This window comes from Rhipicephalus microplus, chromosome 2 (genome assembly GCF_043290135.1).
Source record: "Rhipicephalus microplus isolate Deutch F79 chromosome 2, USDA_Rmic, whole genome shotgun sequence".
NCBI lineage: Eukaryota > Metazoa > Arthropoda > Arachnida > Ixodida > Ixodidae > Rhipicephalus > Rhipicephalus microplus.
The window spans coordinates 131,119,823-131,147,378 of record NC_134701.1 but is presented as its reverse complement, the minus strand read 5'-3'; the positions used below and the strand labels follow the sequence as shown (position 1 = coordinate 131,147,378).

The following is a 27,556-nucleotide window of genomic DNA, read 5'->3' as shown; positions in this document are numbered from 1 at the left end:
ACTATGTTACAGGGTTTGTACATAGTAACAGTTCATCAAAAGTTGACAGTGCTGCGAGGGGTGCCGAGGTACAATCATGCAAGAGCATGTCCGAAGCAGTAGCACCACTTTCGGGGGGATCCGCAAGAAAGCATTGAGAAAGCAAGCCACCAAGTTCCTGTCTTTGCTTTCGGTGCTTCTTGAAAGTCTCGTTGACGTCAAGTCTCTCGGCTGGCCTCTTGCGTTGTTTTTTCTCTTTCGAGAGATAGCTTGGGCAGTCCGGAAAAAAACTGGGCACTGCATCTATTGAGAGGTGCTTTCCGGGGTGCTCGACACAAAACATTGCCGTTGTAGACCGCTTAGGTTTTGCTCACCAAATGAGGCTCGAAGTGCCGTTCGCAGAGGTGGTCTGTTGACTGTATGATTCGATGTAGCGTGGAATGGCATTCCTCCACACCCGAAGACGTTCTTCATCTCTCGGCGCAGAAAACAGCGAAAGTTTCTCGGTACAGGACTTGTACCCTGTGTTGCAGCGTGGGGCGAAACACTTCTCCCCATCGCTTTTACATGGCCACACGCACGTCGTATAAGCTCACAGGGTTAACCAAAACTTTTAAAGATTGCGGATAGTCCACAAAAAAGTGAGACGTTCTATATGAAAGACGGCCTCGTGTCGGAGCGAACTGAAGTGGCCGCTATCAGTTCGCGACTCGCATGGCCCCGGTACTCCTAGCGCCCTCTAGTAGGGAGAAAGCGAACCCGAACAAGTTCTCCATGGAGCTGCTCTGCTGCGCCTCCGAGGCGATCAGTTACCTCCCCTTCCTACACCGTGGTCGTGACAAAGAGAGATGCTCTTCTAGCAGCCTCTTCGCACTGAGAGCGCAGCACGTAAAAGGATTCACGAGCTATTCCCACTGATGCAAGCAGGGATCACATGCTCGTAGCGTTTGCGATCACGCCCTGACAATGAAAGTTCATAGCTGCTCCTGGAGCGATCATAGCCTTTACGAAACTGAAACGATAACCGTTTCGATGAAACCAAAAAGATGTTTCAGCCACGTTTCCGGGCTTGGCGCTTGACGGCTTTCACACTTCGTGGCTAAATTCTGGTGTTGAGGTGCAGTGCGGTGCTGATAGGCGAGTTTGGCGCAGCAGGCATGGTTCGGCGCATGATGACGCAGGTAAGCAAGTTTGGCACACAGTGGCACAAATGGCACAGCTGTTCCACCCCTGCAATTAGTTTTCTTGTATAAAGTGTAGTTTTTATATACCAAATATTTCATGAGCGTTTGAACGAGCAATGATGATTTGATTGATGATTGATTAATTTGTGGGGTTTAACATCCCAAAACCACCATATGATTATGAGAGACACCGCAGTGGAGGGCTCCGGAAATTTCGACCACGTGGTGTTCTTTAACGTGCACCCAAATCTGAGCACATGCTTGAAAGAGCGAGTGTTTTCTAAACTAAGAGTGTTGCACATTCAATCAGCAGATCACAATAATCTAGAATCAGCGCTGATTGCAGTGCAACAAAGATGGATGTTCTAAACGGATTAGAAAGAAAGTTATGGTATGTTGAACATTTGGCAGTGAAATGCCAGCTTGAAATTCACTCACATATGTTGAACACACCATAGCGCTTGTTCAAATGAATAGCAGATACAAACGACATTCTTATGGCAACCATCCTGGTAAGACTGGCTTGAGCTTAGCATGTGCTGAGCACTGGACAGAACTAGCTAGGAACGAATGGTTCCACGAAGTAGCAGATACTACATTTCAATGAAACGGAATCATTTTTTGCTGAACAGCGGAAAGTCACACATCGCTTCTTCACTGCTTTGCCGGAACGGTGAAACGGAACCCCGGAAAGTAGGCAGTTATGGAAGAGCCTCGCATACAAACCCTATGAAAAGCACATTTTGTTTGTGCTTAACACATCCTCATCAGTAGTAAACTGGTATGTAAGTCAAGCATGGAGGAACAGAGATGCCCCCAAGCCAGTGCTGTTGCAACATTTATATGTATATCCATCTTACAAACGCATGTTACGGTCACCAATAACACAATCTTGGCCTCCTTGGCAAAAGTGTCGCGTCGCTTCTAACCAGCACCTAATGGCACAGTGAGGAGAAGACATCAGCAGATTCCTGCACATGCAAAACATCAATATTCACACATAACTGCCTCCTCGGTGGACAAGAAGGGAATCGTTGTGCGATTAAGGAAAACACTTTTCTGCCACAAGACATTACGTTAAACATCTAAAAATCATACACAAAAGAAAGCAGAAGCAGTGCAAGAAGCGCCGAGGAACATGAACCCCCTACCCTCTTGAAACAGAGACAGCCTACCTGATTTGCAAACTCCCACTTGTGCAGGCCTACCAGCTTGCCCTGGCTTTCGGTGCCACCCTGAAATGAATTGCAGTTGCAAGGGAACCATGTGCATCATTAAAAAAACACAAAGCGCTTATATTGAGTTGATAAGTGTCACTTTATATTATGCCATTGCATTGCTAAGAGCCAACAGAGAATCATGCCAAGGAAAGTATACGGGATGCTATTATAAGAAACTGTAGTGTAAATGTAAAGAAAGAAAATGGATGAAGAGGTAACTTGCCGTCGGCAGAGTTCAAGCTTGCGCCCTTCGAATAACGTGTCTGATGCTCTACAAACCGAGCTACCATGACGACTATACCCTTGTCCGCTTTATGCGGTGTACATGTTCCTTCAACGTGGGTGCATCAATCAGCACAACCTGTAGCCATGATGGCGAGCATAGAACACTCATTATTTGCCTGTTTGGCATCACGTAGCACATGAACTTATTAAGAGCCGGCAGCTGACTAATACTCTCTCGTATACTACCTGAAGGCCCCAAGTCTGCCAGAACGAGACCCTCGCTAGGAATGAAGAAAATAAGTGTACGTTTAAAGGCTCGTTTAATTTGTTAGACACAGTATTGATGTGAACTAACCGACAATCATGCCAATGAAAGTATAGGGGATGTTATTATAGGAAATTTTCGTGTAAATGTGAAGAAAAAAATATAACTTGCCATAGGCAGGTTATCTTTCCCTGCAATCCTCGGCAAGTTGCCGTATTTACTCGCACAATTTGCTCACTTTTTTTCGAGATTTTGGGGCTCCGAGAAGGGGGTACGCAAATTACGCGGGGATTTCACAAACGCATAGTGTACAATAGTCCCAACGTGTGCCATGTATACACTAAAAATTATAAACCGATGCACAAACAAAGTGTATTAGTTAATTAAACAGAATTACCATGTTCTTTAACCTGTAAGATCTGGTCACGTGCAGCCTAGTACAAATCGCTGATCGAAGGTTTTCGATTGAGAATCATCGTCGTGGCCGCTGTCACCGACCTCCCAAAGCACATCGACCTGGTTTCGTCGAGCGCGTTCAAACATCCCATTTCCTTTAAGCTATTTTTGAACATGCTGTGAGAAACTAGGTCCCACGACACGGCGATACGTAAAGACCTAAGTGTTTGCATATAGTTGAAAAGGCCTTTTTTAATGTTAGAAAACTTGTATCAGGAAGCGCACACTCTGCTTTCTCCCATACAGATCGAGCCGATCGTGACATACTGAAGTTCACGCTGAAGTGCTTGGCGATGGCGTGGTTCCAGTTTTTTTTCAACCAACTTCACAGCAGCGAGCTTGAATTTCGCAACTGGGAATGAGGAGCATAAATAGGGGGGTAATTTTTTTTATCGTAAAGCTGGCAATATATTAATGGTGTGCAAATTATGCGAGCTGAAGTGCTTGGCGATGGCATGGTTCCAGTTTTCTTCAACCAACTTCACAGCAGCGAGCTTGAATTTCGCCACTGGGAATGGGGAGCATAAAATAGGCGGGTAACTTTTTTTCCGTAAAGCTGGCAAAGTATTAAGGGCATGCAAATTATGCGAGGGCGCAAATTATGCGAGTAAATACGGTATCTCTTCCAGCATGTTTATATAGACTTCTTTGATGCCCTGCTTCCACAGTGCCTGCACGATTGCTGATATCTCAACCTAATCAAATGTCTTCTCATAATCTATGAAGGCTATGTACAGAATGTGCATCCTGTGCATTTTGTATATCAGCTGCTAAACCATTACTGTCAATAATACTGACATTACAGATGTTTTTAAGCACCAGTCTGCCGAGGCAACAAACTGGAAGCATTTAGTGTTCAAAGGAATGCCATGACAAATTCTCAAAATAAGATACCTATTACTGTATTGCAACAAAGGTGCAGAAGCTGGCTGATACGGTGACCTGTATCAGTGACCTGGCTTTTGTTCAGTCGAAATCAATATGCAATAAGAAACTTCAATTACTTATGACTAGAGACCAGATTATAGGCAAATGCCTATTTTGTTTCTTGCGTTCCTATCGTGCCACTTTGATATATGAGCATGAATTATCAAGTTAACAAGAGCTTTTATAGCGTTTTTATAATGCTTATAAATGCCCATTTTTTAACCTTGATGGCTAAATTCCTGTAAGTATCTATATAAGCCTACACTCAAAAACGGTGCCTATATCAATGCTATTTAACCTCAAATTTTGCTTTCGAGTACAGTTGGAGACCGGTATTCATGTTACCAGGAAGAACTGAGCGTTCTAAACTCAATGCGGTGAAACCTATACCCCATCTCGTAAGTTCCTTACAGCACTGTCAATGCTACAAGGTCTCTTAGCCAATAGGAAGGTCAATTAGCCTCTACACATGTATTCATTCGCGTCGCGTAGTCTGCTCAACATCTCCCAGGTATCTGCTTACATGCGTAGTGAACAGGAGGTGTTTCTGTGCAGGCGAAAGACGATGGAGAATGAATGCGAAATCGTAGAGTGTCATTAAAGAAAAGTAGAACGTAGATTTTGAAAAAATGATGTCCACATGGTTTCTGTTTTCTTTACTTCTTAAAAGGCACTTTACTATGTCACAAGAAAAATTTTACTTGGACACTGGAAGTTGTTGCGTCCCCAATAAAAAGCTTTGCATTACTAGAATTTTTCATTCAGTTCATTACAAGCCATGAAAGCATCACTCCAGGAGGAGAGCTTAAAACCATTGCTACTCCCCGGAGTAGATTTCGCTAGCCAAATTCCTTTCCTGCATACTTTATTCCGTATCCGAGCAACTCTGAGCCGGTAGATCACACGACGCAGACACATCAACACGTCATGCGCACGCAAGGTTACATTCTCATGACATACCTATGCCAGGTAGCGCACGCAAGCGGTGTTGTGCATATTGGACGTTCTCTGTATTGTAGTGCTTGTTTCTGTGGGATGAATCCCTATATGCGAGCACGTTTGGAGAGGCTGGCACGGATCAGGTATCCTTATCAGGATACACAACGTCGCACAGCTGGAACTGCTGTAAGGGGCGATGCACCAAAAACACGCCAAGCGTTGTGAATTCTGACACCATCACGAGCGACGGTAATGCGAACACCAACGCAAATGAAATGGAGGCAACTTAGTCTCCCACCTCTCTGGATACAAAGTTAAAAAAATATTGATAATAAGGTGCACAGATTGGTCTGTACTTTTTAATATTTCTGTCAACCTTGATACTTCTACTCAGGCAACATGATGATTGATTGATTTGTGAGGTTTAACATCTTAAAACCACCATATGATTATGAGAAACGCCGTAGTGGAGGGCTACAGAAATTTTGACCACCTGGGGTTCTTTAACGTGCACCCAAACCTCAGCACACTGGCCTACAACAATTCCGCCTCCATCGGAAATGCAGCCGCCGCAGCCGGGATTATACTCAGGCAACAGACTGCACAAATTATACATGCTGCCTCGAAAAGTTCTCGCAGCGTAACGCACTACTTAGACGTTGGTAGAACCATTCCTTATTGAATACGACACTTTCACCATGTTGGTGTGCATGCCCGCGGGATTAAGGTCAAGCGGCGTTCAGTCTGGGGTGCGTAGCATTAGAAATCTTTCGGGGTGCGTAATTAGAAATCTTGGCAGATGAGATCGTAAGCGCCCAGTGCATGCATTCCTCTTGCCTGCCCGAAATTCTCAAGCCTGGTTAAGGGCCCTTTAAGACAGAAGAGGAATTGACCCTGTGTGTTAGACCAAGTTATTACAAGCAAAAAGACCCTTCTGGTCAGTTAGTGCTCGAACTATTTGCTCCTGTGTTGCCCATCTCAGCCATGCCGAAAAGAAAGACCCTGAAGCATGTTTATTGGACGGTTCACACTTCACTCGTCATGCTGGACTAGAAAAGGAGAGACCGCATTCTGCAAACCCTGCAAAAAAAATAATTGCATGAATATATGCTAGGTCTGTGGTGCCTTTGTACTATGATAAAAGAAAACATTTCTGTTTGGTTTCCAGTTTTATACACACATTGCACACATATTTCATCGAAAATTTTAATTATTGTGCCTATATTTACAATTTGGGGGGCCTACAACAGTGTTTTGCCTTCCTATTTTCGGTGCTTAATATCCAGTTTTTTTTTTTTTTTGTGCCCATAAATTCGGCCTCTACTTATGACATAGGATTTCAAAACATTAATTTAAATTGTGAACACGCACGTCAGGTGCCATATTTGCTATGCCACACTTATTCACTTGCAAATGAAAGCAGAACATTGTTCAGTTGATGGCTTCACAAAAGAATGGTCAGGTCAATGAGCATTCGCGGGCTTGTGCTTCTCAGGCAAAGCACATCCAGATGAAGTTCAGGAAGATACAAGTAAATAGCTGCACAATCCATAAAGGACATGTTCTGGAGACAAGTTTCACACATGGCTGAAGCACCATGTGCAAAGTTGTACACATGGCACATAACAAGTTTTGCACTTAGCTGAAGTGCCATAATCAACATTCATAGTGAATGATGTGAGAAGCTTTATGGCACAGCATGCCACGTCAGCATAACGAACTAGTTTTGGCAAATTTCATTGAGAGAACAGGAGTAGAGGGGCAGGGCACTGAGGGCTGACAGACAGGGCACTGGAAGCAAAGCCACTCGTTCTGCCACTGAAATCCGGCACGCTCCTGGAGAGCAGGTGAGAGGGTGACGATTGAGGAGACTATGTGATTGAAACAATCCAGGCCCCGGCATATTCTCTGTGGGGCAGCAGCAAAATGCACGCGAAATCAGACGGCCACTTGTTCCTTATCCTAATACATAGTACGTTTGTGCAACGATGCATTCAGCAAATGTCCAGCTGTCATCGTCGCCACCCGTGCAAAACAGCGGAACAGTGGTTTCAAACTACACATGGTTGCTACCAATGCCGCCGCACTCGCGGGATGAAGAAAAATTCGGGAACTGTGTGTGACGTTCAAAGGCCATGTGACTCGTCGCAATACGTCTACTCCACTTTTCAGGCAAGAGCACTGCAAAGTGCACCTGGCTGCTTCTCGGCGCAGCAAAAGCACACTGGCTCTACCAATGGATGACAGGGCTTCTGTGCCTGTTCAACCACTGAAACATGCCGGCTGTGAAAGGAGCACTTTCAGCGCGCTTTTGAGTGCTCCTGCACTCCCAGTGGAATTTGCCATTAGAGTAGACAGCACATACCTCGCTTAGTGAACTCCACTGGTATGTCCTCACAACACGATCAGTCAGGCCAAGGATTAGCTCCATCTTCCCATCCTTGTCTGAAGAAAAACGCATAGCAAACCAGAACACGTTACGTGACTATTTCCAATGAAAATATCTTCTTCAACAGAAATGGGAACAAACCCAGCAGTAGATTGTGCAGCATTCCATTTTTAATGCTACAGGCAGTATAGTTTAACCTACATACATCCAAGTTCAGGGGCTCACAAGAGAGCTCGCATGTTTTGTGAACTTTCAAAATAAAAAAAAAAGGGCATTTGAGCTTGTCTACGAACTCCACGTGCCTCAGTCTCTGGAGATGGCGAAATTGTTTCACCAAAGCCATGTCCAAGGCATACAAGCTCTCTAATAATTTATTTTTCGTCCGCACATTCATGAAGAGATTATGAGGTGTAGCAGCGTGTCAGCACTCTTTCCGATAACGAACGAATACAAGCATTGTGCTTCGGTGCAAGGCAGCTCACTCTGCTACAGCTGAACCCCTTTACAAGAGACATGCACAGGGGAGCAATTAGAGTCTTTTATATCATGTATTTCTCTCCTATAAGCAGGGTACTATGTTCTCACTTTCTGATCAACATTTATTTTAATGAAGGTGCACTTGCATCTTTCATATACAAACGTCTTTTACATCAGCGTCTCAGCACCCTTCTATAAAAGGGTCCGAATGTCACACGGGCACTTCGAAGCCTTTCGAGCAAGAAGAGTTTTTGCGAAAAAGTTTTGCATGCAAACACAAATACAGGCAATCTTATTTTTAGGAAGCAGTCTTTTTTGAAAACAGCTATCGTTGATCTCTTTCACGGCCATAAAAGAGTAGCCTCAAAACTATTACGCAGCAAAAATTATGAATTGGTGAAAAAAAATCGGCAAATCCGTCACCTAGGCTCATCATACAAATAAGTTTCATATGTTGTAGAATGCCTAATGAACCATTTAAAGCTTATTTTCTTGAGGACTATTGTAAGCAGGCCGACAGGCTCGAGATTACATGGCAACGCCTTGCGCGTCGCACGCACTTCAGCGAGAAGCCATGGGCGCACACAACAGCTGCAGTAATCCAAGAAGGAGATCTGATTCTATACATCCATACACGTAATTATGTTTTGATTGATTCTTTTTTGAAGGCTAGCACCACACTTCCACATGCGAATTCAGAAGAAAAGACTAAAACAAGATGGTCGGTGCCATGTGTCTGCGAGGCAATGACTTTACATTAGTAGTCTTAACTTTATAAAAGACCACTTACGTAAAAAGACTTTTTTCGTACTCGTGTGACAGGGGTATAATAGCATTCTTTAAAAGGGGACGTGGCAATTGGAACAATCAACTTGCTCGAACTTATCGATATTTAAACTTGTTTTTTTGTTTTTGCGATCCTCGAACCTTGCTTTACCTCTTGGTGAAATATTATAATGAACTACGCAGTAGTAATAGAGAAAAAAGCACTTTATCCGTGTGTTGTCGAAAACCGCGAAAAAATCTGTCTTCAGGAGGTGCCAACGCGCCACGAATTGTGCAGCTCTTGCGGATTGGAGCACTGCCATTTTTGCATAATTGTGACGCGGGGAGATCAGAGCTGAAGATAACTGGCGTGCCGTATTTCTACAACGAAAGATAAAACCAGGAAAAGCGAGCGAAAAAGAACAAAAGTAGAATCGCGATTAGTTGCAATAGTCACGAGGGGCTCATGGCGCACCCCTATTGGTTGTCCGAGATTTGAATGGCTTTCATGTGCATTTGCACAGAAGAGAGCCACTCCTGGCTGATGCGCATTTTGTTCATTCCTGTGTTGATCGCCGCAACAACATGCATGTTCTGATGAGCCTCAAAGGAGTGAAGTACCGCACGGTCCACGTGTACACCAAACTGCGAACCCCATGAAATAAAAGGATAAAACTGGACACAGAAGCAAACGCCACTAATTTCCCCAATCAGGAAAAGCCCGCACACGTGGGAGATAGGGACAGCTTGCTCGTATGCGACTGTGACAGCGTGTCCGTATGCACCGATTACAACCCAACCGTGGGCCATGTTGACAGCGCGTGCTCCATTGACGATGCGACCAGCGCTTGCGACGCGTCCACGTGTAGTGCCAACACTTCCGCGTGCAGTGTTGACGAGTTTGTGGGCGGTGTTAAGTCCGCAAGCAGAGTTTAGGGGTCCGCGTGTGGTGTTGACATGTCCCAGAGCAGTGTGGACCGTGCTTCTGCGAGCGACGGCAACATCGCATTGCCAACGGTAGATGTTCACGTGACGAGTATTCAGCAGGGGATTTCGGCTCCAACCCTCACTAATGAAGACATTGCGCGACAAAATAAATGCAAGCAGATGCTTTGAATGCATTGTCACCTATCTTAAAGCTGATTTCATCAATAATATCAGCATAACGAGTCCCATCAGCATGCCAAATTTCATCAATTCATTCCAATAATTAACACATTTTTAACTGCCACGCCCCCCACTTAACAAATTACACGAGCGTGTTGCGGTGAAGCATCTAAAAGGAAGTCGATCATTATAGGGCGCAGGGTTTTTGGTGCGTGAACTATGCAAATTTTGATAACTATCGTGCTCCTTTTTCTCCACTGATTGCACTGCAGTTGGTATTCCACAAGGCAGAGCAGGCCATAACCTGTCAAAGCAGTAGAGGGACTAAGGCAGCACTGATGCTGCTTTATGTCTTACACAAATGTGCAGCGACATTGCATATTTTTCCCATTTGGAACGCTAAGCAATTTGGCAAGAGGCACAACAAAACAAGACCCAGAAGCATAGAAAGGACAGACAACAAAGTCGCAATACATAAGCTCCTGCATTTGCTAATGTAAGCAAATATATTCTTCTTGTATACACTTGGCCCAACTAGCCAAATTTTTCATATTACAGTTGTTCTCTTTAACAGTAGAAGCAAACACAAATTGCGCACCTTGCTGGAAAGATGCCCGTTTGACACTGCTTGTGATTCTCTAAAGAACACCCCAATTAAAATATTACCTAATTGCTGTAAAATAATTGATTTTGACCTTTATAAACATCAAAAAATAAAGGTTACTCGCACGTTCACAACACTCAAGGAAACATCTGCATGCTCTTATTCTCATAGATTAAGTCCCCTTTCTTAAAACTGTTGTGCATGCTATATAGCAGACGTCCAATTGTGCATTATATATAGTAGACGTCCGTTTTCCCAGAGCCTCAAGGGACCGCAAAAACGTCCGAAAAAATAAAGGCAAGTGAAAACACACTTTTTAATAGGTATTTTTTGCTGACGGAGAGGGTCGTAGTAGGAGTACAAGGTTCTCATTGCAATTCAGCAAATGCATCGTTTCAAAAGAAAAAAAAGTCTGATGTGGCCGACGCTACCACACTTGTAAACACTTAGGCGGGGAAAAAAAAGTCACTTATTTTCGTTTGTGCGACGCTCCACTTGCCCACGATTATGTCTGCCTCAATTTCATTTAACCTCATGCTTTTGCTGTACATTAATGACTGTGTCAGTGCTTGCGTCATCTCCGAGATCGTTGGCTGTGTAGGCGCTGCTTCTTTGATATTGGTGTCGGAGCCGTCGGAGTCCTCTATAACTTGACGAATGATTTCATCATCAGTTACTTTTCCACACATAGCATGAGGTCTTTGCCAGCACAGTGGTGATCCAGCCACTTCAACTTTTGGAGCAATTTTTGGAGCAGAGAAAATGCTCTTTTGGAGCACCTTTGTATCGGCACTCGATTTTGGAGCAGCAATTGTAGCAGCAACTTATTTTACAAAAATACATCTCTCATTATTGCTGAAACTAAAGCTGTGATAGCAACCACAGTTCTATAAAACCGTATTTGTCTCAATTCTCAATTATTAATTAGAGTGTCACGTGCATGCCGATTTTAAAAGCCACCAAGAAATGGACCAGTCCATCAGATTTAATGCACTACTGAAAATGAAGGTAGTGCAGGTGTAGCATTAGTTTATTAAAGTACACTAAAAGCTACGACGAAAATTCCCAGAAACCGAACTGTAAGGAGAGTTTTGAACTTTCATTTATTTACAGAAGAAAGATGTGCATGTTGCAGCATTTACGTCCTCTTGCTCACCTTCTTGCTTAGTTCTTCCAGCTGTGAGAGGGTTTGGCTCAAAGCGGAGTTGCCTTCAGCTAATAAAGTTTGCCCAGCTTCAACTTGTTCCAGGCTCTTAGAACGCAGACCAGAAGAAATTATGTCTTCTGCTCGTTTCAGCAATGCCCTACTTGAGGTGACCTTTTCTTCCAAGTTCTTACGAAGTCGCTTTTCGTCGACATCAGCACCAGTGTCTTGGTCTCCAAGCCTTTTCCTGCTTTCTGACTGCTGTGCACTTGCAGTTCTCTCTGTGTATCGGGCTCTAGATCTCCTTACACTTTGCAGAAGCTCTGTAGACAAGGGAACTTTAGTGGCATCTCCATCATACCTGCGGAGGTATGTCTTTGTCTGGCGCAACCCGTTAATGCTTGCAATGCATAATGAGTAGCGGTTCTCATAAAAGCGCTTATTTTCGCTAAATCCTCGTTCGCAGTCTGCGTTGCCATGTGGCAGGCACAGCAGACACTTGACAAGCCTCGACAATAATGGATACTTTGGTTGACCTCCAGGAGACTTCAGTTCAAATATTTTGCCCCAACGAACATCAATTCTTTCACCTCCAAGTGCCAGGAGGTCACTGTTTGAGTCACACTTTAACATATGCCACTCATCGATGGCTGAGGAAACTTCTTCATGTTTGATTACCTGTGGAAGCTGAGACACAAGGTACTTCAGTGCTCGCACTTCCGATTCAACATTTGTTGACTGCCAATTGAGGAGGCTAGCAGATTGAAGAACTCTATTGTCGAGTGGAAGCTTCTGAAGAAGATCCTTGGCACAGGCCAAGTAAAAAGCACGTGCTCCAAGATAAAACCGCTTCTTCTCACTAGAGTCCCACTCAAGCATTGATTTTTCAGTATCTGTACCAACTTCCGGCCTTGATTTCCAAAAGGATGCATCCATCACATCTAGCCTTTTCAGTTGTTCAGCGGTCTTGTCTGCAAAGGCTTCATGACGAAGAAACCGACTGAGGACTCGTTGGACTAGAACAATAAGTTCAACGTGAAGTATGTGCAAGAGCGGCTCTTGCTTTTGGAAGAGCAGCTGAAATCCACTGAAAAGCTGCGCACAGTTCTTAAGGAACAACACTTTGGCCAAAAGTTGTTTCTCAGAAAATGCCGACACAAGCTTGTTGTGTAGGCTTTGGGTGTCAGGTCGTTGACGAGATGAATTGCCCTTAAAAAAATAGGTGCGAAGCGCTTCAAACTGTTCCTCAACTCGGCAAAGTGAGTCTTGTAGCGTCAGCCAGCGATTAGAAACGTGGCGCAGAAATACATGACAAGAGATTCCCAAAGTATCCTGGCATTCTCTGAGTGCTTCAGCGCGGACAGCACCTTTGAAGTAGTAGTAAATATTTCTCACTACTTCTTCTACATCTAAGCCAAATGCATCCAGGCCTCTGCCAAATGCATTGTGAACCTTATGAAGATTGCAGTTGCCAATATCAATCAAACTTGGTGCCACATGCTTCTGAAGCTTGTTTCTTACGCTCTTCATAACATTAGGGCCATCACTGAAAAAGCAAACAAGTCCTTGCTTTGGAAGATCTGCTATTGCTTCTTCTATGCAGCCAACAATTATTTCAGCGGTTGCACGCCCAAGATCAAATGACTGGACATGTTCAACAACAACTTCCTGTTGGCTGCTGGAAAAATAGCGTACCAGCACATCTAGTTGCTGCACCCTTAGCTCTGGCTTTGGCGTCTCATCAATCATAATGGAAAAATAGACATTTGGCTGGCACAGCTCAGTCACCACTTGTCCTTTAAAGTAGGGACCCAGTCCATCTGATACAATGCGGGCCAACTTTATTCTGCCGCAACTAAACTTTTTGGCAATGTCACTGTCGGGGAACATGCAGTGATAAATCGAAGTTGCCGTGTCTCCCCATGAAAAAGGAATTCCCTTGGCCACAACAGACAAAGCAAAAGTAGTTTCTGCCTTGCTGACTTGGTGCTCAAGTGATGTATTAGCAGACCCGTTGGAGAAGTCCAGTGTGCCTTGCACCAATTTGGGTGGAAGAAGATTCCCGTCCTTGTCTCTGTGTCTAGCAGCTGCATCAATATGTTTCTTCATCCCAGCATGACGCTTCACTGCTGCCGCTCCATGCTGTGCGCAAGAAATGGTGCAGTTGCAAAGAATACAAAATGCATCTGTATTTCGGGTTCCACTCTTGCACCACCGACTGATCGGATCATTATTGGAGTCCACCTCGTTGAGTACAGAGGCGTTGAACTTGGTGTTGCGATCTGAAAACATGAGCGAAACGAACTTTATGACAGTAAACTTTGCCAAGTTTTTTTTCAGAGCGTGAATATAGGTAAAAGCAACAGGGTAGACAGAAAGAGCACTGACTTCTAACTTTATATCACAGAGTGGCAAGAATATATATGCCCAAAGAAAGGATGATGAAAAACATGACAAAATACAAGCCTAGTCAATGCGTCAGTATAAAAAACTTGCAAATGTGACTACGCACCAACTAGCCCAAGGTTCCGCTCTTGTAAATTTTCCCACGACAAAGGCACGCTAGTAAAAAGAGCACGTAACTACTAGATTTATTTTTAGGGTAGCCCGTAACATAATGCCAACCTTACTTCATTGGAAGATCTAAATACCAACTCTAAGGCGCCAACACCAAATATTTGCGCAAGCATTTTGGGTACAGCCTCGACAAATGGCGCGAATCGGGATGCCAGTTGTCTGTCGACCATTCACACCTAAAACTCGCGACCAACTTACAGGAAGTTGCCATGCGGATGACGCGTGGGTCTGACGGCCGCAGACAAACGCATTGCCCCAGCTGGCAAGGCGGCATAAGGCGCTAATGTATGTTGGAGGTTTGCTTCCTTCCGGCGCGGCGCGCGATGACCAGAGCAGAAATCGACAGCAATGTTTTCCTTAAATTAAATATTTTAAAAAGCTGATTGGGAACGGCACGTCACGAATAGCGGATTCCCAACGATCGGCGGCCGCTAATGCGGTAACATTACGGTGCTTATTGACTTGCTTGTGTTGACATGGTCGACGCTCAATCACTCTTTTCCGACTATTCTACAAGCAGCTCGCACGGTGGGGCGCCCGATCCGTGACGCGCCGGCAGCACATACGGCCCATCTAGCGATCTGCTAACGTCAACAAAAGCGACCCGCCTGCAGAAATTCTTTGTGTATTCCGCGTCACTCGCTCGTTCGTTTCGCACTATTATATGTTCCGAACGGTAGCATGTAGGAGGTGTAACTGCTGCATGCCGTACGAGCGATTGCGCGTTTCAAATGCGGATATTCCGCACTACGAAACAAGGCACGGCGCACATTCCTAAGCCTACGTACAGCGCTCGGACACTCCGAACACAAAAACCATCAGTAGCGAGAAATCGGAAGAACTATAGGCAAGTTGCAACTTCTGTACTGATTCAATAGCAAAGTGCGGCCGGTAATAAATGCCAGCAGCGCTACGCGATCGCCTAAGCATTCACTAAAGTATTTCACGGGCGCTATTAAGAAATGCCACAAAATTTAAAAAGAAAGCGACTTACTTTTGTCCATTTCAACAGCGGGGGGATGACAAACATTCGCTGACTGGTTGTTCACAAGCACATGGCGCACATGCAACGACACGACGTGCTGTGCATGAGCGCGAAAACCTACAGAAAACACCCGAACGACACCGACGAATACCAAAGCTGCAAAGCACATGGTAAACAGTTGCCAACCTAGAAAAAAATTCACTTGTTGCCAACTGCAAAATGAACATCCGCTAAAGTCGGGTTCTTTCGTGCAATTTGGCGCATTTGGCGCAAACAAAACAACACTTGCGCAGTAAGGCGCAGGAAGGTATAATTGTAGCAAATTGGCGCAAATGGCGCAGCTGGATCACTACTGCCAGCATCAACGAAGCCCTCAAGGGTTATCCCGGCTGGAATCGAAACACCAGCAACCTGCAGATCGTCGAAAACAATATTCACAGGTGGAAGTGCGTCGCACACGTGGTCCACTCCGGGCGAGACGGCAGCCTCGGCGTCCAGTATGATGCTCACATGACAAAAACAGTTCCGAAGGGTCTGTTGCGTAACCACCTTCCACTAGTCTGCAAGCATGCCGACAACAGACCAAAAATCAACAGCATAGCTTTTGCCATTGTCGTAGCACAGGTTGCATAGCACCATGCGGCCTAAGCTACGGCCAGAGGCTGCGGCTGGATTGGTGTGTGCTGAATTGCAGCATTTTCGGTTTCGAGCGTACGACAGCCGTGGCACGATGGGTTTGAGGGTCCGAAACAACCAAAATGGTGGCTTTGATAGCGACTTCGAGTCTTTGGTTAGCGGTAAAAAAGTCCAGAAAATCGGAAGGCAAATCTGTAAACGTCCGGAATTTCGAACTTTTTTCATACATTGACTCTATGCGGAACTTAACGGTGCCACAGATGAGTCCAGGAAATCAGGTATGCCCGGAATTTCAGGCGTCTGAGAAATCGGACGTCGACTAGTTGGGACGCGTTGCAATAATCATCAAGCCCATCTAAATCAATATTTCTGAAGACTCCAACTTCATATTATAAAAGGGATTCTCGAAGGGCGAGTTTCCAAGTTTACATTGATGTTCCTGATAGAGGCTGAACATTGGCCCCCCACTTGCCCCCCCAACTACCCACCCACACAAAAGAAAAAGTTTGACAGGAAAATAAGAAAAGAAAACAGAGTAACTCACTGATGTCAGCCAGCAGGGCCATCTTTGTGTTTGCGGGCAATCTCTGGCTATGGAAAGGCTGGAGCTGCTTCCGATCATCCTCCTTAAAAAAAAAACAAAAAAAACTCACATTATAGAGTTCTGAATGCTGAAACCATAACGTGATTATGAGGCATGCCACAGAGGGGAACTACTGATGAATACCGATTGCCCGGGGTTCTTTAACATGCGCATAAATAAAGTATACGGGCAATTTCGCATTCTGCCTCGGTCAAAACGCAGCCAACTTGATACGAAATCAAACCTGCCCCATCGTTGTTTAGCGGAGCAACACCTAACTACCACAGTAGGCCTAATGGCAAAAAGAGAATAAAGAAATACGCAGCTATCTTCCAGCACCAATGTAAAGGAAAAGCAGTGAACACTGCCATAAAGTACATTTGGCTAGCTGCTTTCAAGTGTCTGTGTGTGTTACACTTGAATAATTGGAATCGAGTGCTTCACAAAACATTCAGCCGGCTCTTTCAAAGCATTGCACTTCAGCTCACGATATCTCACTTTGCAATCATAAGCATGGCACAAATCCAATAAAAATGCAGTCATGTACAACTGCTGCAGCCTTTTCGGCAAATGTTTTGCACAGCCTCCTCGTGTGGCAATGTTCTCATCAGAAACAGAGCTGATACACGATTGCTTCAGGCTTTCTCGGTATTGTAGCCAGTAGCGGAATGATTGACTGAGGCATTATTTTCTCGATGCAGTGCCATTTTCTGTTAACCTTGTGAACGTCGATATCTCGCAACGAAATGCATCTCCCCAGAGTATCTCCAGAAAGATGGAACCGAAACTATCCAGTGCATCACAGCAATAGAGCACCTGAAAAAAAAAAAATAGACAAAGAAACAATGGCACTAGAAAAAGTTCCATCTATTCCCGCAATGTCGCAGCATGTGCCAAGCAATAATTATGATAAAAAAAAGGAGTTCGTTTAAAACATATGGGTAATGACATCAATTTACGTCTTTGATAGTCTTGTGGCTGTTGGCATATGACATGCATGTACATCTTTCACCCTCAGATGGTTAAAATTACTGGTCATCACCTGAAGCAACAGTGTTACTACAAATTACTCTTTCTTTCATACTCTTATTTTTATTCTTTTAATCCAGAACTATAATTCTCTTAAGATATAAAAGAAGATTTAAAGTGCAGATTTTTTTTTCTAACAGTGCACATTTATACACTAGTTTAATTATTCAAGCTTTGTCTTTCATACCTAGGTTATGTAGATGCCTTTATTTTCTATTCATAGTCACTGCCATGTCAGAATTTTACAAGAATAATTTTTCAGTTCTGTATGTTGCTACATTGATTAAGGTCGCAAAACACCGCACGTATCCATACGGCTGGTTTCATGCACGTGGCTTTACTGTTTTACCACTTATTAAGTTGTTCCGGAAACAAAACAGCAATGCTAACAGCACAAAGTGATGACCATTAAACACGCTGGCTAAATATTCTGACACTTCAATGAATGCGAGTGCCGTAATTATGATTCCTCTTCATTACAACTCCTGTATTTCGCTTATCTGTACATTTTGTCAGCCGTACAATCTTCATTTTGTACTGCATTAATAGTACATATTTGTTTTCCCTTGACAGTCCACACATTTGCTACCACTATAGACCAAGGATGCGATTCTCCATGTATCCACCTTGTGGATTATACACTTCTGAGGAGTGCATTCAGTTACTCATAAAACAGTGAGCCATGATGTCACGGCGCTCTTGATCATGTCGACACACCAAGCCGGCCAACACATTCCCAGTATGAAGAAATGCAAGTGAATGAAATACACAGTAACAGAACACAAACTTGACAAGTCTGAACTTGCATATGAATATGAGCTATGATGTTGGAAAACTATGCAGGGAATGCGTACTGACCTTTCAGGAGCATTAGGTCGATAGCCACATTAAACCTAATTCAAGGGCTACGTAATTTAGAGTACATGCTTGGCCTCAGAGATGTGTAGCCAAAAACAGATCTTCGAGCGCAGCATTGATTGTGGTGAAATGCATGGCGTCCCTCTCATTTGCGGCGAGTTGTGACAGCTTCGTGGCATTAAAATCACATCGCGGAAGAAGGACCAAAAATAGAAACTACTCGCCGAACTCCAGCCAATCAGTGGAGGCCAAAAGGCATAGTCCACAAGGTGGCTACATCGAGAATCACGCCCCAGATTGGAAATCAAGTTTCCAAGTTCTAAACAACACCAGGATAATTGAAAAGGATTATTTGAGAAGTAAAAAAGATACCCAAGTACTGTAGCAATTCAATGAATGAGCTGTCAATATCATTGAGTGAAGCCATACTCACATTTGTGTCTGCCTGCAGAGCGAACATATGACACCAGCCATCACAGCTGATGCTGAGGACCTTGTTCTGTTGAGCAGTAAAGGGAAGAGAACAATTACTAAACTGAGTAACAACTGCACTGACACTTGATTGAATAGTCAAGACTGTGGAGAGAGCAGTGAAAGAGCAACTTTAGAGAACAAAGTTACTTTGCTACAAAGTTTGAAGTAACTCTATAGCAAAAACACAAGTCAAAAACCTATCACCCACCTCCCCCCCCCCCCCCGACGCTTTCTGTTTCAATCATACAACAAAAGCAATATGCCAACAACTGTAAAAATGTTCGATGCAATATTGAACAGTCAATCGGATCATCCAAAGTGTTTTTTTCTCATATGCTATCATCCTTGCCTAAACAGGTGCTGCACGGACTTGCTACAGATTAAAGGGGTGGTGAAATGCTTCCGAAAACTTTCAACTACATGTTTATTCAGAATACTGACCCTCCATTCAGATACCTCAACTTCTTTTATCGTCCAAGTTCATTTAGTAGCTATAAAAGCCCTATTTCAATGCCCTGCTCGCTTTCCCATCAACTTTAAAGCTGACGTCACTTAAAGACAGCCAAAGTGTCGTCGACAAACCATGCTGATGCAGCATCGTTTGCTGAGCGATACTTGACCGAGGTTCGTAGCAACATACTGTTCCAGTCGCGGCGCTGTAAAGACATCACAAACGTTATTTCCACTTTGATAGGTTATGCGGCACTGACGGCGCACACAGTAGGCTCAGCGAGGACTAAGACGCCTTAAAAATGCCTTAAGACACAACCTAATGCAACCAGTAAAAAAAACACTGGAACGCTGTAGTGAGTAAGCAAAGGCAACACGTGATAGAGCCCGGATGTAATTAAAAGCAGAACGAAGGAGATTACTTACTGTACTTCGACAATATACTATTCTAAAAGCACAAAAATTGCAGCTTGTTTTTTTCTTTCCTATCTTCCTATAAGCCCATCATTCTGGAGAAAAAGAAAGCTAACCCTCTGTTTATAACTTCTCTTACCATGAAATTTCACTGACGTGACGGGTTAGGGCCTACGGCACCCAGTAGGGTCACATAGTCGTTCAGGAGCCCAAGAAAACTGCTATTTCGAGAAAGCATGATTTATTATAAGCTGGATATTGTGCCGAAATATTTTGTAATTGGCATGTCTAATCCTTATTTAAGTCAGAAAAATTACAAGCGGGCAGCTTGATTTTCATTTCACGACCCCTTTATTGAGAGCACTAAAAATCTGGTAACTCTGCAGGAAATTGGTTATCAAGGCCCAATAACATGGGCATAAAGAACTGTGTTAAAACTACTCAATTATTCTTTATGAGAGGTGCTTCAGAAACTCAACAGGGTGCAACTCTCCAGTAAACCTCGAACAGGTTTTAAGAGCTAAGGAATTTTCTAACTATACTCGGCGACAACCTTTCTTGACAGCACTGTGGAAGCGACAGAACGGAAGCACATGACTGCTACCGCGCGAGAAAATAGAACTCAAGTTCAGTGATAATTTTTCTCATTGGCCTTGCTGAAATAAATACTGCCTTATTTATTATGAGGCTCAGACAGTTCTGACAAGTAATAAGTAAAATAGTTCTTTTTCACTTAGAGAGAACGCCCTACTTTTCTTTAAATTTTTAAAGACAGCACCGCCTTTTCAGCCCACGTAGTTTCCAAAATAAGCGTGGCATCCATGACATAGTGAGTGAGTGTGCAGCCACAAACGTGCTGTTTAGTTCAAGAAAAATATGACACTAAAGTGTACACCGAATCCTCAAACTGTTTCACCCATTCACATTTTTATCTATAGAACTTTCCAAAATGCGTAAACAATGTGAGCAAGCAAAACCGAAATCAGCCCCAACCTGCCGTACTCAAGGTTGGAACAGGGTAGATGGGTTTGATAAAATTCCATGGAGCAGGCAAAAGTGTCTTATGTAGTAGGCTTGGAGCATTCAGAAAGACGTTTTGGAGCGAGTTAGGAACACTCAGAACATTCAGATCAGATGTAGCCCTGTTTCACAGTACTTGTGGTGTTACATTTGTCCAATGCGACATTTTTCAAACACCAGGTTAAATTACACAATAGCCTTATCATCGAAATATCAATTACGTGGACACTATCGACAGGTTTTCCCCGTCGCCATCATGTCCTGTATATAGTCTAAATTAATAACACACGGTTATGCAGTGTACTTTCTAATTTATTTTCATTGTTTTGTAATTAATTTATTTGATTATCGGACACATGATTCCACTACAATGAAATTCTCTAAATCTGCAGGCAGGCTACGCACGCCGTCTCTTTCTTGTTGTAGCGACGACTTCGCTCTGTGTTCACTGCAACTGAAACCATCACAAATTTTGTTACGAGGCGCTAGCATTCAAGGACGCTGCTAGTACATGTATGTCCTTTTTCAGTGCCCCCATGGTGAAGCAAGTGATGTGACTGGCGCTAAAAAACGACAATATATTTTGGGGGTTGTGAATGATACGCAATTTTTATTACTAGGCATGCCGCACGAATGTAAAGTGGCAACATTATTCGCGCAATTAAAGAGAAATTACTTGTGGTGACTTATCACACGTCATTTGGCGAATTTTACTCGAAAGTCAGTGGCAACCATGCCCATACCGTTTTGCTTCCTCATACTTCGGGAACATTTTCCGAAACAACGGTCCTGCGTGATCACTTGAGCTTAGCGGCAAGTTGTGTTCCAAAAGAAATCCCTAGAATAGGCATTCTGCGTGCATCGGACTGTCTTCGCAGCTCTTTTGGAAGAAACTTTCGATGTTGTCGTGCCCTTCTTCAGCACAAACGTAGTGCTGATGAAGGATGAGATGCGTGCTTGTTGGTAGCAGAACTTCAGTAAGATTTCTTGTAGCACACGTAAAAGATAGGACAAAATGAAGACACATAGACACAGGGTGCTAACTTCATTGTGTGTTGTTTTTGCATGCGCTACAATGAAACTTACTGAAGTCGTTCTGATGCTTCTGTGTAGCAGTGTCAGCCTTGCCATCGTGTGAAACGCTTATATCACAGGCACACGTGGTACGGAATCCGTACTTGCCACCTTTCCGCAAAGTCAGAAAGCATGGAAACTCAGTTTTGCGCGAGTCCAGAAACGCATGCAAGTACTTGTTTGCTTTTGACACCGCCATATACTTCCCAACTGAACTAGGGGAAACACACGACCTTCCCAACCACGTAACAAACAACTGACGCCTCAGCAAGCTGAACAGGTCTGGCGTACAAAATTTGGGGGCCAAAGGCAGACAGATGTATATGTTCTGGTACCTTTTACCTTGCCTTTTTTTTTGACATGATGGTGAGTGGGTTCCATGGTCGCTGGCCTTTGCCCAGATTCACGGTACTCTACGGTATGGTTACAATGAATTGGAAGTGTAGTAGCGAGTGCTCTTACACAGCACCACAACTCTTGTAGCATGAAAGGCTTACGTATAAGCGAGTGATTTAAAGAACAAAAAAAAAACGCCTCTTCTGTGGCGGCCACATTTTAAGAGATTTGAGATGGAATTCGTAGAATCGGGAGATTAAGTCAAAATTCAAGGGTCTCCTGAATAATTCAGGAGAGTTGACAAGTATGATAACGTGTGTTTTGCCCGCTGGTAAAAGTGCCCAAGCGGGAGCGACGAAATCTGCTGAACCAGGAATCAATCAAGTCGACCCATCTCTGTCGCTCAGAAGGCGCATGCGATAACAGCACCCCTCGGGAGACCTCCCATTGAAACAGAGAGGGAATGCCATGCCTGCTTTGAACGAGAATGAAACGAGGCAGGAGGGGGGGGTCACTCATGCAGAAACTCTGAACTGAGGTTCTAAAACTACGGTCACCGTTGCTGGCACGCACGCTAGCTCGGCCGCCATCAGCAGGCAATTCTCATGCACTTTGATGTGCTATGCTCTCATCCCAAAGAAGACTGCAGAAAAAATAATGCTCTCCCTGGTGTGACCATATTCTTTCACACCAGCATGTTGTAGAGTTACATGAAATCACATCCAAAAGAGTTAGCCATTCACCTCACATCGTACAGCATTAGAATTTGTTGTTATCGCGTTCGTTACTGATCCTTTGCGGTGCAACTGATTTCATATCCAAGTACAACCGCCTTTTTTTTTTTTTTACCTGAATGCGTAAGCGTCAACTGCCGAGCTCATAAGTGATGTATAATGCAGCCCAGCAATATAACGAATGAGAAAACGTGTATGCGCTTGATGAGCAGTCCTGTGCACCTGTCCTCACTAGGTTATTGCGGGAGCCTGACACCACCACCGCTTCTTTTGAGCCCCATTACCACCACTTTTTTTTTTTTTTTGAACTCGCTGCCGTCAAGTTATGAAAAAAAAATTCAGTTACAGTGAATGCGGGAGCAACAAAAACGAAGTAAAGCTAGCAGCTAAGTCTTTTGGATCTAATATCGCATAACTTTACAAATCACTAGAGAGATGCTCTTTTAGCAGAGTCTCTTAACGTGAGAGTGCAGCACGTAGAAGGGTTTACAAACTATTTGCGCTGATGCCTGCAAAGATATACCGCCAGCACACCAGCAATTGAGACTTCACAAACAAAGTTCACAGCATGTTGCTCGGGCGATCACGCCCTTGACGAAACCTAAACATTAACTGCTTCGAGGAAACTGAAAACACAATGTCGTGGCCACATTTTTCGAGCATGGGACACTTTGTGGTTAAATTCAAGTGCTGCGGCGTAGATACGGCTCTAATAAGCAATTTTGGCGCAACAGGGGTGGTTCGACGCAGGTAAACAAGTTTTCTGCCCCATGGCGCGAATTGCACAGCTGTTCCATCCCTGCGTACTACTTGCGAAGCAACACGAATGTGTGGAGGCCTTCCATAGCCTTTGCTCCAACGTCAAGATAAGTTGTTGCCGTGAGTGGAAACTTCAGTGCACGCCGAAGAAATATAGTAAATGCTTTGCAGAATGTGTGAGTGCACGTGGCACTTAGCTTCACCTCACCTGAGAATCATTCAGGATGTCGCCAACGATCACAGCAGCCACCTGCATTCAAGAGACGGTGCTCGTCAGGCATCGCTACGTTTGTAATGCAGACCCAACTTGTTTCCCACAGTGGAGATGACAAACGGGCTCACACTGAGAAAATACATAGGTAGCAAAAAAAAAAACAAGCAAGATATAGCGAAATGACGAGTAGCTGCCACCAACTGCAAAGACAAAATGTGTCTTCTCAGGCCATCGCATGCGACGAGTGCAGCATCCCCTGCAGTTTAAAGGTAGCTTGCCTTTCTGCACACGTAAGTGATGTCAACACTGCAAGTGTCTTACCGCCCCCAAGTTCGATGCCAGAGCCCACGGTCTAGGTTGCTGGAACTTGAAGACAGCAAGATCCCCCTGAAGGTTGCCGGCCACCAGTTCAATGTTCTAGGGATTTAAAGGACACCAGTGTTAATAAAATAGGTTCCTGGCCTCATGAGCAAAAACAGCGCCAAAATTACGCAGCATGCGGTAGTGGGAACCCTGGATTAATTTGGCGCCAACACTTGGCGTTCCTCAAAGGGATACTGAACGAAAATTGAAAAAAAAAAAACATAAAAACATTGAAATTCTACTCTGGAGATATCACTATTCCAATAAACAAAAGTTTATTTCACGTGTTTTCAGCAGTAATTTGGGTGAATTGTCAGCACGTGGCAACTGCCAACGAGCGCGAGCAGTGACGTCGCAATCCCCTACGTGCATGCAGGCAGCAAGTGTTCTTGTCCTCTTCCCTTCATCCCTCTCTCCCCTTCCAGAAAAGCGCTGATGCTTTACCATAGCCATGAGCATTGTTTGCTGCCGCTGCTCATAGTAGTTTCGGGAACCGTCGGGGGATACGAGTAGGTTGAGAGACATGGATGGCGTCTGGCATTGTCGGGGTGCCCGTTTTCGGCAAGTGTAAAGTCACCTCCTCTAGCTCAAGATGCCACAGCTAAATGAGGAGGTTTATAAAAAGCCTCATTAAATTCATTTGTTTCCTCTAGTTTTAATCTTTCAACTTGGCTGAAAATCTTGGTGGCAAAGTTTTGTTCAGTATCCCTTGAAAAGGCTTTGTAATGATCGAATTACTTATTTAAATTTGTTGCCTCACAAACCGACCACGGTAAAAATTTTAGAATTGGCGAGAAAAGTTGCACAAATATGTCGCACGCCTTGAGTGCTTTCTCTCCTTAGGTCCCACTGAGTAGGTTGATAGCAAGGGGGGGGGTGGGGGGAAGCTACGTTTTTACATCAGCACACACGACTTTGAGGGTTTTTTTTTTTTTTTTTTCATGAACATGCGTCTCTTTTAGGCATGATGAGCCAATAATGCAATGCTATACTGGGTGAAATTCTGCGCTACGGAGTGCGGTGCAGGTCATTGGTGAGCCTCAGCATTTGCAGTAATTCATTTTCTTCGTTCAGCGAACTGGGAGCGCAGAGAAAACACAAAGGACGAAGCGAGGAACCACACAACACGAGCGCTCGTGTTGTGTGGTTCCTCGCTTCGTCCTTTGTGTTTTCTCTGCGCTCCCAGTTCGCTGAACGAAGAAAATGAATTACCAACTGGCCCACATTTTGATCCTTTTGCAATTTGCAGTAACTATGCAGCTCACATGTTTCAATCTGCTCATGGATGTAACTCAAGTTAGTGTTATAAGCCAGATTGAGCATATGGCATCATTGTTCGGAAGAAGAGCAAGCGATTTCTAGCCCACATTGAAAACTTGTTTTGAATTCCAGGCCATATGCAATGCCATGATGTTCGGCCCATATGCTCTCGGGAGCCTTGAGTGACAATCGGCAGTATTTTCCGATCATATTTAATAAGTGTTTCAGGGTCCCTTCAACAAGTACAGGGATGGTCAAAACTTTTGAGGCAGCATCTAATTCTATAGCACTGCTGCGTGGAAACTTTTGACCACCCACGAACATAAATCGAAAAACACAAGTGAAAGAAGGTGAACCGTGCAAACATGACAACAGGAGCAGTTAGTTAATCAACCCGAACGTTAACTATCAACATAACGGGCGTACTTGGTCACAAAGGAGCATACACACAAAACTTATGCAAACCAACTTCGAGAGGTATGCATGAAAATAGGGCGACAGAGCTGCACAGGTAAGTTCTGCGTTAGCTTTATTTTCCACAATGCTCACTTTCAGCTAGTGGTTGACATTGGGGCTTTCTCATTCTATTCCTTTGCGTCCACTTCGCGCAATAAAATATAAACATGAGATGCCTTGAAGCGAAAATTTCAGTGACTTGGCAGTCCCCACATACAGCAACATGTTGGCGTCGACGCATGAAGAACCCCTTGTAAAGTTATCTCACAAACATCCATAAAATGAAGCGTAGACCCACATCTGCTAGTGTCATTGCGTCGTGCTCCCTCTAAGGGCAAGCCACAATTGTTTTTTTAACCAAGTACAACTGCCGTAGCGTGTCGCAAAACGATGCGTAGCAACGAGTCTCCTGCCCACACACACCCGAAATAACACCGCAATATCATTTTTCCACATGTCAACTGATTGATATTCTGCGACGGCCATACTAAATGCATTTGAAGTGACGTAAAACCCTCGCTCGGTTCAACAGCCCGCACGACACCCTCGGTGATGTAGGAAATGTGCGAGAAATGTGCGACCCTGACAAAAGCATGGACAGGCATGGATAAAAGTCTCACCTTGTCGTTGTCAACATCTCCGAGACATATCGCATGCTGCAGAAAGTTGCCCACAAATTCGTACTCTACTTTATCTAGAAATGAAACGGCCCTCATCTCGACCACATAGATGTCCAAAGTTATGCCTGATCTGATAAAACAAACCGCGCGGCTTGTCAAGTCATTAACCAACACCCGCCATCCCAAATATCTCTGGGCCACCTGGTGGCCGAAAATATACACTACCAACGCAACGCCTAATCTCCATGCAGCCGTGGTATGGCGGCCACCATAGCCGTGGCTCTTCCTTTCTTGCTTTCCTAAACAACTTTTATGTACTTTATGCGAATAAACTGCGTGTTGTGAATGCAGTTTATTCGCATAAAGTACATATTGTGAATTCAGTTTATTCGCATGAAGTACATATTGTGAATTCAGTTTATTCGCATGGCGTACATAAAAATTGTTTAGGAAAGCAAGAACACATTTTCTAAGTAAGAGCATGGTCCCTTAATACTTTTTGAGGGACCATGGTAAGAGCCACGGCAGTTAGCTGTTCTGTTAATCGTCACTCTACATATTATTAGGCACGGCGATAACACAAAGACATGGCGCGTAATTGGCTATTATTGTAGGTAGGAAGACGCCCCATATACTTTTAATGCAGAAAAGTGAGGATAGTAAATGGCGCTTCGTCTTGCCGCGCGCACGATGTACAAGATCTGGTTAACGTGTTTTTCCTTTAGTTCTCGAGCGCCACGTGCCTGCAGCTAATGTTACAGTGTACTAGATACTAATGTGGCGTTGCCCTAGCGTCCACGTATCAAGCTAAGTTTTCGAAGAGCAATGAAAGTGGGAAGGAGATAAGTTGAGCAACTACAGGGGAATATTTATTCAGAAAGGCAAATAGAAATAGCTACTAAACAAATTGAGAAATAAATCGCTGAGGATAATAAAACAGTGTGGATGTACACGAATCTAATTAGACTGTGTGAGCTAGAGCTTGCTAAGGGACGTGACAAGTCACCCAGGAAAACGAGACACAAACCCAAGA

At 44.1% G+C, this 27,556-nt stretch overlaps 2 protein-coding genes across 5 annotated transcripts in view; both read right to left on the bottom strand.

Moving 5' to 3' along the window:
* Nucleotides 1-26,733, bottom strand: part of LOC119170729 (KICSTOR complex protein ITFG2) — a 123,827-nt gene extending 97,094 nt beyond the window's left edge. For all 4 annotated transcript variants that reach the window (XM_075886808.1, XM_075886809.1, XM_075886807.1 and 1 more), the window contains exons 1-7: nucleotides 26,524-26,733; nucleotides 24,146-24,241; nucleotides 23,819-23,860; nucleotides 18,783-18,848; nucleotides 16,424-16,505; nucleotides 7,561-7,640; nucleotides 2,339-2,398 (exon numbers count right to left, since the gene is read on the bottom strand). In XM_075886808.1, the coding sequence (XP_075742923.1) occupies nucleotides 2,339-2,398; nucleotides 7,561-7,640; nucleotides 16,424-16,505; nucleotides 18,783-18,848; nucleotides 23,819-23,860; nucleotides 24,146-24,241; nucleotides 26,524-26,619 (522 nt within the window). In that variant the 5' untranslated portion in view covers nucleotides 26,620-26,733. The remainder of the gene's footprint in view (nucleotides 1-2,338; nucleotides 2,399-7,560; nucleotides 7,641-16,423; nucleotides 16,506-18,782; nucleotides 18,849-23,818; nucleotides 23,861-24,145; nucleotides 24,242-26,523) is intronic.
* LOC119172042 (uncharacterized) lies at nucleotides 11,622-15,608 on the bottom strand. The gene is made up of 2 exons (XM_037423011.2): nucleotides 15,253-15,608; nucleotides 11,622-13,963 (listed from the first exon to the last, which is right to left on the bottom strand). Exons 1-2 carry the CDS (start codon nucleotides 15,410-15,412, stop codon nucleotides 11,676-11,678), a joined length of 2,448 nt encoding a protein of 815 aa, XP_037278908.2. The 5' UTR covers nucleotides 15,413-15,608; the 3' UTR covers nucleotides 11,622-11,675.
* Nucleotides 26,734-27,556: the final 823 nt, after the last annotated feature.

Coding starts and splice junctions, on each gene's coding strand:
- LOC119172042 (XM_037423011.2), bottom strand. CDS start 15,412: ATGTGCTTTGCAGCTTTGGTATTCGTCGGTGTCGTTCGGGTGTTTTCT. Junction 13,964..15,252: donor CGCTGTTGAAATGGACAAAA/GTAAGTCGCTTT, acceptor TCATGTTTTCAG/ATCGCAACACCAAGTTCAAC.